At 41.2% G+C, this 11171-nt stretch overlaps 1 protein-coding gene across 1 annotated transcript; it reads left to right on the forward strand.

Moving 5' to 3' along the window:
- The first annotated feature begins 2101 nt into the window (after positions 1–2101).
- On the forward strand, positions 2102–10269 carry LOC116041882 (substance-P receptor-like). The gene is made up of 5 exons (XM_031287968.2): positions 2102–2553; positions 5243–5418; positions 7720–7914; positions 9558–9708; positions 10069–10269. Exons 1-5 carry the CDS (start codon positions 2323–2325, stop codon positions 10267–10269), a joined length of 954 nt encoding a protein of 317 aa, XP_031143828.2. The 5' UTR covers positions 2102–2322.
- The last annotated feature ends 902 nt before the right edge of the window (positions 10270–11171 follow it).

An 11171-nucleotide genomic window follows, 5' to 3' on the forward strand; every position in this document is an offset into this window, starting at 1 on the left:
TCTAGCATGCACGCGCCTGAGACGTGCGTGTCACGCAGGCAGTGTGCACACTCTAACCTGTTAACATGGGAGCCAAAATAAGCAACGGAGACGCCACACAGCTAACACGCTCACGTCACGCAGCCAGTGTGCAAGAGCCCTTAGGGTTCTGGCCCCATTTTTGGTCCAATCCAGCCACTGACTGAATACCATTCATGTGCAGTGCCACGTATCAGATTTCCATTACTTTGGTGAGCTGACGTGTAATTTAGCCAGACAGGCCGCAATGTAGTGACCTTAAGATTCATTGAGCCCGTGATTTACAGCCAGACGAGCAGAGTGTCACCGTTTGGACTGGGATGTTTAAATGGACGTCAATTGCCTGAAATGCATCAAATGTTGAAGCCTGAAATCAATGAACACGATCAAGACCACGAGCCAATTTCCAAACCGACAGGATGATGGTGGGAAAACCTTTTTTTTCCAATATTTTGGTTGTCTTTTTCGACACTTTTGTGGCTTTTTTGTCACTTTTTCTGGTGTCTTTGTTTTTTTTATTTTATTTTTTACGTTTGTTGTTTTTTTTTATAAGTTTCTTTTAAGCTTTTTCTGACTTTTTGTCACTTTTTTCCAAGTTTGTCATTTTTTCTGATGTCTCTGTCGATTTTTTTCCCCACGTTTTTGAAGCATTTTTGTCACTTTTTTCAACCTTCTATCAATTTGTTTTCAAATGCTATAAAATCTAATAAAATACCCAAATGAATTGAAAGTATTGAACTGATCATTTATTTTACACTAAAGAACGATATATGGAACCATCCACGTTATTTGTTTTGGACAATTTCTTGAAAGAAACCCAAATTTTTGATGTAGAGACTTTTTGAAAATGGGTCAAATTTGACCTGAGGACAGCAGGAGGGTTAAAACACATTCAATTGTTACTGAATGAATGAACTGAAAACACATGTTTCTTTTCTGAAATTATGTGTGCAGGTAGGGCAGATTTCCCCCCCCCCCCCCACCCCCTCTTCCCACCCTCTCTCACCCACAACATTTTGTATTGGATATAATTCATATAATTTACCCTCTTATAATGTCTCATTTGTCATTTATTCTTGCCATTATGTAGGCTACTGTTATAGGCTATAAATAGAAACAAAGAAAGTCATCACATTAATATTGGCCTGAGCCAACATCATCAGATTGACGCAGAGCGATCCGGGACTAATCCCGCTGCTGAGAGCGTTTATTCCAGATACACTATGTCTCGTTTCAGGGTCATTCGGAGTGATTTCCAATAGCTGATACATCAGCCACAGACATGAATAATCACAGTGTGAGGGGGGAAGGGAGAGGGGGTGTGGGGAGCTAAACTAAACACAGGCACATGCACACATAGACATTGTTCTCCCCCTCTAGACCAGGGGTCTTCAACTATTTTTAAGCCAAGGACCCCTTAACTGAAAGAGAGATGGAGCAGGCACCCCCTACTACATATATTGTATAAAATAGAGTTGCATACTTAACTGGACCTACAATAACATGTAGGGTGGCCTAAAAACTTTATATACATACATTTTTAGTGCATAGAATACTAAGCTTTATTATATATTACATATTCATATATTCATACATTATGTTTGAATGTTAAAATGTGGTACAGGGAATCCTTAAACTGTATCTGTGGATGGCTACCTTTGCTGTCGGCCTGTAAGCCCATCATCAATGTTGTGTACATAAAACATTGTTGGATACATATGTTGGATTCATGGTAATGTATATTTTCAGACATATTTTTTCAACAACAATTTGGCGGCCCCCACTCCAGGGAATTACTGGAATTGTTGGGTCTTTGTAAATTATAGAGTGTGGTCTAGACCTACTCTATCTGTAAAGTGTCTTGAGATAACTCTTGTTAGGATTTGATACTATAAATAAAATTGAAATTTAATTGAAATTGCAGCTACTCTGAGGACCCCCTAGGGGTCCCGGACCCCCTGTTGGAGATCTCTGCTCTAGAGAAAAGTGCCCTTTTTCCACCCTTGAGCCCATGTCCAACAAATTGTCCGTGCACGTCCCTGGTTAAACAGCCTGAATGTCAACTGTTCGCTGGCGAGCTGCGTCGTGCGTTTTGGCACGGTGATGTCCTCCGGAGCGCGCGGCTTCACGGTGCCTAAAGGCTACTCCAACGTGAGAGTTGTGCGCTTTTTTTTTTCCCTTTTCTAGATTTTCACCCCACGCGTTGCTCCTTTCCCTCCTAAAGAGGAATCCATTCCGGTAAGAGAGGACACTAATCTATTTTTAACATCCAACTCAGCCAAACGAGCCGACATAAACAGAAACATGGACTCTCTCTACAACGCAACGGATTTTAACGCCACCACCGGGACAAACGTCTCCGTTAACGGCAGCGGCAGCGACGGCTTCAACCAGTTCGTCCAGCCGGCGTGGCAGATCACTCTCTGGGCTGTGGCTTACTGCAGCATCGTCGCGGTGTCGGTGCTCGGTAACACGGCGGTCATCTGGATCATTCTGGCGCACAAACGCATGAGGACCGTCACCAACTACTTTCTGGTGAGCATTAACTGTTAAAAAGAAGAAACATCCAAAGGGTTTAGGACAGATTTGGAGTCTTACTTTTTTTTTTGTGAACCCACTAACTTCGTCTACAAAGGTATCATCTGTTTCTATGATCATTTCATCACCCATACACTTTCACTGTTAAATTGAATGCAGTATAGAGGTGGGTGAATACTGTCTTTGTCATCATGTATGTTTGTTTTGTCAATGTATATATGTCACCATTATGTGTACCTTTTAATTTATAGTGAATGAGTGCTGTATGACTGCTGGCTGTCTCTATGTTAACCCAATGTCCCCTGCCTAGGGACTGCAGATGAAAAGTAGTTATTTTTACTAATTATGGCATATTCACATGGTGTTTTTTATACAACAATGTTCATAAATATGCATGGTCCCTATCAAATAAACCAATAAAATAAAAAATTAAATAAATTCAGGAAATGGTGCTCGTGAGTTATCTAATTCTCAAACGTTTTTCAATAATGTACCCCCTGGGAAATATTCTCTGAGCCAAGGACCACCCCAAAGCATTTTTTTTGGTAGAAAAAAAGGCTATTATAAAGAGGTACATTACAGCGCATTACCACCACTGTCTGATTTACTAAACAACAACTTTGTAACTGAAAGACACTCAAATGCTACTTCAAATGTTTAAAATCCATGACTAATTTAATTTATTATTGTAGTATAATTTTTCATGGAATTATGCAGGACTGATGTTTTTTTTAAATTAACATATTAAAAAAAAAAATCTCACGTACCCCCTGCAGTACTCCAAAGTACCGCTAGGGGTACACGTACCCCCCATTTGAGAAACACTGATCTAATTCATTTCATCATTCTATATGCCAAATTTTATATTCACAAGCAGACATTTTCTAATTCATTTCCTAACTTTGTACCTTTTCTCATAGAACTAAAATCTCTACAGAAGTCACTTAGATTGGTAAACAAAACAAACAAGTAGCCTATTAAACTTGTGGAAGCTGTGGAGCTCAGAAACCTCTGACTAATTGTGAATTTATATGTCTACATGCACTTCTTTTTAGTTATTTGTGAATATGATGAATATATGAATATGTTATTTTATTGTTTGTATTATTATCAGGTTTTGTTTGATGATCTAATTTTGGAACTCTTAGTGTTGCTTTAGAAGAATTAACTTTAATTTGTGTCCCCCCCACTAAAATGGATTGAAACATTGTTATTTTATTATCTGCAAACTCCTGACTGAAAGCAAACGTACTTCTGTGAAATGAAGACTTCTGCTCCTCCAGCTGAAACCAGCTGCGTCCCCGACTCTCAACCCAGAGAGGATAAGAACTGAACCAATCTATCATTTAAATACATTTTCTATTTATTGGTACACCAAATAAATGCAGGGTCAGTTAAGTATAACTACTCAATGCTGCATGGACTCTGTCACACTTGCACATAGACCCATTATTATTTATGTGTTGTGTTATGTGTTATGCTACATTTACAGTGATCGATAGGCTGTAGTCAAAGGCGTAGGTTTTGTTACGTGGTAGAAGTAGATGTTAATGACAAACTGATCCTAATTATCAAAGGAAAGTATTCATATTTTTGGTGTGATTTCACTTCAGTTATAATATCACTCCGTGGATGCAGCTGGTCATTGGGACTTAAAGTGCTCATATTATGCTTTTTTGGCTTTTTCCCTTTCCTTTATTTTGTCATATATCTTTTTTTGTGCATGTTATAGGTTTACAAAGTGAAAAAGCCCAAAGTCCACCCCAAAGGGACTTACCATCTCCAACAGAAAACACTGTTCACAAACTGCTCCAAACAGCTCTGTTGTAGTCCAGCCTTTACTTCAGAGACAAACGTGGTCACTTTGGAACACACGTTATAATGCTCACCTAGCTGCTAGCATGGCACGCCCTCATACTCTGCTTCTGACTGGCTAGTAGTCCTTACCTAGCTACTGTCAGGGCACGCCCTCATACTCTGCTTCTGACTGGCTAGTAGTCCTACTAGTACTGTCAGGGCACGCCCTCAACTGCTTCTGACTGGCTAGTAGTCCTTACCTAGGTACTGTCAGGGCACGCCCTCATACTCTGCTTCTGACTGGCTAGTAGTCCTTACCTAGGTACTGTCAGGGCACGCCCTCATACTCTGCTTCTGACTGGCTAGTAGTCCTTACCTAGGTACTGTCAGGGCACGCCCTCATACTCTGCTTCTGACTGGCTAGTAGTCCTTACCTAGGTACTGTCAGGGCACGCCCTCATACTCTGCTTCTGACTGGCTAGTAGTCCTTACCTAGGTACTGTCAGGGCACGCCCTCATACTCTGCTTCTGACTGGCTAGTAGTCCTTACCTAGGTACTGTCAGGGCACGCCCTCATACTCTGCTTCTGACTGGCTAGTAGTCCTTACCTAGCTACTGAGCATGTGCGACTCCCAACAAAGATGTAACAGCAGTGAGAGGTCTCACTCTGTAGCTAAAAGAGAGAGCTCAACACACAGGGTGAAAAGAGGAGCTGCAGCAATGTACAGTACAACAAATATATGGTGTTTTTTTTAATGAAACCATGTAAACCTATTCTGATATAACCTCTAAATACAATTATGAACCTGAAAATGAGAATAATATGAGCACTTTAATGTCTTTGTAAGTGAGAAAATCATGCCTCGTTAAACTCTCTGCTCTCCTGCAGGTGAACCTGGCATTCGCCGAGGCGGCCATGTCAGCGTTCAACACGGTGATCAACTTTACCTACGGCGTTCACAACGACTGGTACTTTGGTTTGGTTTACTGCCGCTTCCACAACTTCTTCCCCATCGCAGCCATATTCGCCAGCATTTACTCCATGACGGCCATCGCTCTGGACAGGTGTGTGTGTGTATGTGTGTGTGTGTGTGTGTGTGTGTGTTATGGCACTATTCGTCTTTAGATAAATGTGTATATAAGAGCCATCCTAAACATCTTAAATCCCACACAGCCCAGAAATCTTTGACTCTCCACTCCAGGACTGGAATCAAAATGAGAGAGCATACCTTGAGGCAAAGTATAGAGGATCCCTTACACTGCTGCAATATAAAGGCAACGTTATTTAATATAAAAGTTTCCTCACAGTTTCTCACTTGCATTGCTTTCTGCGACGTTATGAACAAGGAAAAAAATGAAAACAAGAGTCTGGATACAGCGTTCGAGGCGCAGCCCCGTTCATTCCTCTGAGAGTTTTTCAGTGGAGCACGAAGCCATCATGGAGCCAAAAATTGAAAAAAATGATCGGTGCTGCTTCCCGAGCCAGCTACTTCCTGTTTAATGCTCCGCTAACTTGAACGTGGATTGAATGATTTAATGGTGCCAAATGTTATCTGATAGTAAAATTAGTCATTTTGTGGGGGTTGTGACACTAAATAAAATGTCTTTTTGGACTAGAGGGCATGATGTACACGGGAGTTGTAATTCCACTGTTTTGGCCGCTATGTTTAATTTGCTTCAAAGCATGGGGCACTTCCTGGGGGCCTGCATGGGACATCCTGCACAAACCCGCCATGTTATATAGCACAACAGCAATTTTTCTAACCACTCAATTATCCAGATTTAAAATAACGCCAGCCCGCAAAAACTACTCCGTATATTACGTACACTATGTTGCACTATTGACGAGGTGCAGATGAAAAGATTTCAGTAAGTGTCCAGGGTTTCCCCCAGAAAAGTTGTTTATCCAGGTGGCAAGTGTCTTTTTTTAAAATAAGCTATATATTGGGTCCTACATTAAGTCAGTGCTGAAAGCTTACCGGAGATTTGAAAATATGACTACGTCTACCTTTCCAACCACTGCCCCACTGTAACTGTAGTTTAAAAAACGTCCTAAAAACACATTAAAAAATAGCCCTCCTATTAATATTGTCAAAAAACGTTAGCTGACGTTGTTCAGTAGCTAGCTCAGAGATTATTGGCTAATGAAATTCCTGATTTAGCAGAGGGTGGGGTTAACATTGATCCTAGAATCGTACCTGGAGGTACCTCGCAGTGGAAACACAACAGCATTAGTTGAGTAATTCCACACAGTAAACATATTTTTTTCTGATTAGAAAATGTTGTAAAAAAACCTACTTACTGTAGGTAATCTCACATGATGGCGATGTGTTTGCGAGCAGTAACCATAGTGACCGTCTTTGCCGGCGAAATTAAGCAAAGCGTTGAGATCTAGAATTTAGGAGTCTGAGACCAAAAAGCAAGAAAAACAAACAATAAGCAGACATGAACATTGTTGAAAGGATAATTATATAAATTATGACATACAAAATCAATCAGCTGTCTTCGAATACAACAACAGGGAGTAATCAAAAAGATATGAAAACATGACCAAAATGTAATGTGATGTAAAAAATAAAAGGCATCAAATTGTTCATTACCTGTTTAAAGCAGGTTTGACGTCTCTGCTGTTGATTTTCATAAAACCAATGGCTGTCTGGAAGGTTTTAGGGAAGGGAAAGCTTTGACAGATGGTTGGAAAGACAATGGTTGGTAAAAACGTAAATTATACACAATTTGTAGTTAATAAAACACGAAAATCCACCACAATATAGAGTTAAGAGAAGGACTAATCCGGCGCAAAATGAACCTAGGGGTTAATAACTTAGTCGACCGTTCTCTGGGATATGTTTTCATGCTAATCGAATGTGACCAGTTTTAGCGCAAACCGCTAATTAGCTTATAACGCTAGTCGTCAGGGCACGGGTAAAGTAAAAAGAAATCACTGTTTCTACACCACTAATGAGGCTCAAAATAGCACCATATAATATTATAAAGACAGTACCGTTCATGTATACAGGCAGGCGCCATCTTGGGAAAATAGTCACGACCAGTCGAATGACGATGCTTCGGTTTACATGTAGGGCCCCTCATTATGCTACCGTGGAAGTGTGGTGCTATTTTGAGCCTTGCTAGTGGTATAAAATAGAGATTTCTTTTTACTTTATCCGTGCCCCGACGACTAGCTTTATAAGCTAATTAGCGGTTTGTGCTAAAACTGGTCACATTCAATTAGCATGAAAACATATCCCAAAGAACGGTCGACTCCGTACACGTTATTAACCCCTAGGTTAATTTTGCGCCGGATTTGTCCTTTAAGTAACAGAATATTTCTTCTCATGTTTACATCTTCTGTGTGTCTGTCAGATACATGGCGATCATCCGCCCGCTGCAGCAGAGGCTGACTTCCACAGAGACCTATGTTGTGATTGCTGTGATCTGGATGCTGGCTCTACTTCTAGCCTTCCCTCAGTACTACTTCTCATCCACCGCGCTGCTACCGGGACGCACCGTCTGCTACATAGACTGGCCGGAATACACCCCTGTGGACTTCAGGAAGATGTGAGTACAAGGGCGTAGGTTTACTTTCAACATTTATCATTTATAATTTTATAATTTATACTTTTTAGTATAAATTATAAAGTGGGGAAATTACAATTTACACTCTGTTTGTTAGAAATCACTGCACACAGGCCTGAAATACACACACACACACACACACACACACACACACACACACACACACACATGCTCAGAACCTATTCATGCACTAATGGAGAGGGGCCGGATTTGGCCCGTGGGCCTTGAGTTTGACACGTTTGATTTAAATGCAGTCTGGTGGGTTTGATGGGCGATTTCAAGGCTGTTTCATGTTTAACAAAAAGGATCTTACTCTTTAACAAAAAGAGGGATCCTTTCCATAATGTTGTCAGACACTTAGAATAATAATCTGAGCCTGTCAGCGGCAAAACCAGAACTTTTAATGGACATTCATTTCAAAGATTGTTGTTCCCGTCAGTAACTTAAGACACAAAAACAGGAAAAAAAGACGCAGGTTGAAAACCCCCCCGAAGTTACCCTTTAAAGCAGTGTTTCTCAAATAGGGGTACTTTGGAGTACTATAGGGGGTACGTGAGATTTTTTTTTTATATGTTAATTTAAAAAATATCAGTCCTGCATAATTCCATGAAAAATTATACTATAATAATAAATGAATTTAGTCATGGATTTTAAACATTTGAAGTAGCATTTGAGTGTCTTTCAGTTACAAAGACTAAGACAAAGAGTAAATCAGACAGTGCTGGTACTGCGCTGTAATGTACCTCTTTATATAGCCTTTTTTTTCTACCAAAAAATGCTTTTGGGGGGGTCCTTGGCTCAGAGAATATTTGCCATTTATTGAAAAAAGTTTGAGACCAAATCCTTAAAAAAAAATGATTTCGGCAGCTCGTATCTCAAATATTTGATATATTATTCCCTTCTTACCATATATACAGTATCCTGCGGCTCCAACACATCTCTGTGGGTAATAAGGTTTGATCTGTTGTCATCTCACACTGGACAGGATACCTGGATGAAGCTGCGCAATCATCATTCTTCTGAGAGTCATTTAATAAATGAAAAAAATAGAGCCCGCAGCTGAAATGACTCATGTTCAGGTGATGAATCCGTCTGTGAGGAATAGTCCTCAATTTCTCCTGGAAATGATCTGTGGAGCTAAAGGAGGACAAAGGGCATTTGATAAATTCGCTTTCAAAATGAATTATTGTTATTATCGTCCCCTGACTGCCTCGTCTCACACACACACACACACACACACACACACACACACACACACACACACACACACACACACACACACACCTTCTCAACCTCTCTGCAAATTAAGGCAGCTTTAATTTTGTGGTCCGGATTTTTATTTGGGCTGGAGATTAGAAATTGTAAACAAACATTGCTATGCCAGCCTTTTCAAGAAGGTGGTTGAAGGAATCAAAAAGCTGCATGTTAACGACAATATTAGTGGAATATTTATTTCCGTAAGCTATGAAACAGTAAAGTTTTAAAGGTAAAAACTGGAACACACTGTGCACCAGCAGTTCTGTAAATACTGGATGGATGTGTCAGAAAAATTACAGCAGTTCTTCCAGTGCAAATCACAATACATTAATCTTATTTTTTCTCCTCCTCATCCTCTCATTTCACAGATACTATGTGTGTGTGACACTGCTGATCTACTTCCTGCCCCTTTGCATTATGGGATGTGCGTACATGATCGTGGGTGTCAACCTCTGGGCGAGCGAGATCCCCGGAGACTCCTCTGAACACTACAAAAACCAGCTGACTGCCAAACGCAAGGTGAGACACACACACTCACACTCACACACTCACACACGTCGCTACTTCATGGATCCTTTTTTTAAATGTTTTTTCTACGCATTTGTCACCTTTTCAGCGTTTTTGTATTCATAGTTAGACCAATACAGTGATGTATCATTATAGGATTGTCTAGCAATATATTGATCATGGCAGAATTGCTGTATCGTGATATTATCGTATCGTATTGTAAGGGTACACAACAAATACACACACACCTTGTGTCTTGTCCTATCAAACACTATCATTTAATTGAATGTTTTTTAAATCCCTGCATGAAAACAATAAAAACAGAAAAGATGAATTTAAACTCTCCATACACTCTGTGTGTCTCTGTGGCAGGTGGTGAAGATGATGATCGTGGTTGTGTGTACGTTCGCCGGCTGCTGGCTGCCGTATCACATCTACTTCTTACTGCACCAGTTCTTTCCCGATTTATTCGAGCAGCGCTACATCCAGCAGGTGTACCTGGCCATCATGTGGCTGGCCATGAGCTCCACCATGTACAACCCCATCATCTACTACTGCCTCAACAGCAGGTAAGGACGTCCGCTTGGAAAAAAGCGTGTCACGCTGTTGGTGTGTTTCTCTCTCTCTCTCTGTCATGTGGTAGGTAATCTGTATTTGTGTCTGTAATCCTGCCTGTTTAATCCATCCGGTTATGAAATATCTGTCTTCCTCTCGGCAGGTTCAGAGCAGGTTTCCAGCAGGTCTTTTGTTGCTGTGTTCCCACCGTCGCCAAGGAGGAGCTGCAACTCAAAACGCCACGCTACCTGCACACACAGGTGAGTGCAGGCCTGGAGTTTCATCATGTTAGGGGTAGTCTCGCATTGCCAGACCTTCCTCCACAGCGCTGCGGAGGAAGGTCTGGCTAGTCCACACAGCATTCCAGGATGGGAGAAAAACGTGCTCTGGTTTATTGGCATTTCTTTAAACCAATCACAGTCGTCTATGCCGGACGGAGCAACGGTGCCTCTGCAAAATAGTCTCAGGGAAGGAACTTGTTTTGGTGGAACGTGAAAGGTAACGGACACCCGGCAGAATTTCCAGCGACATCGGAGCAATCCCAGAAGTGGAACGTCGTCGATATGGACTATGTTAGGGGAAAGGCCACTTGGCCTTTGGTGTAATTGTTTGAGGGCACAAAGGCCAGTGCAGCATATTTGGACAACAGGGTGGAGCCGGGGACGATGAGAAAGGGAAGCCAGCATTGTGTATGGTTTCAATCGTCTTGGGCGGCGCTAAGCTCCGGACGCAGTGACGGCAGCTCTGCAAAATAGTCTCAGGAAGGAACTGGTTTTGGTGGAACGTTTGCACCCCACAAAAGAAAACGCCACATACAATATTAAATGAATACAGTAACGTGAGCTATTTAAATTAGCTGGATACGTGGTTAAACGTCATTTGCTCTTACCAGTGTATCGCTTTGTGTATTTTGTCCACAG

Source organism: Sander lucioperca, chromosome 14, assembly GCF_008315115.2.
Source record: "Sander lucioperca isolate FBNREF2018 chromosome 14, SLUC_FBN_1.2, whole genome shotgun sequence".
Taxonomy (NCBI): domain Eukaryota; kingdom Metazoa; phylum Chordata; class Actinopteri; order Perciformes; family Percidae; genus Sander; species Sander lucioperca.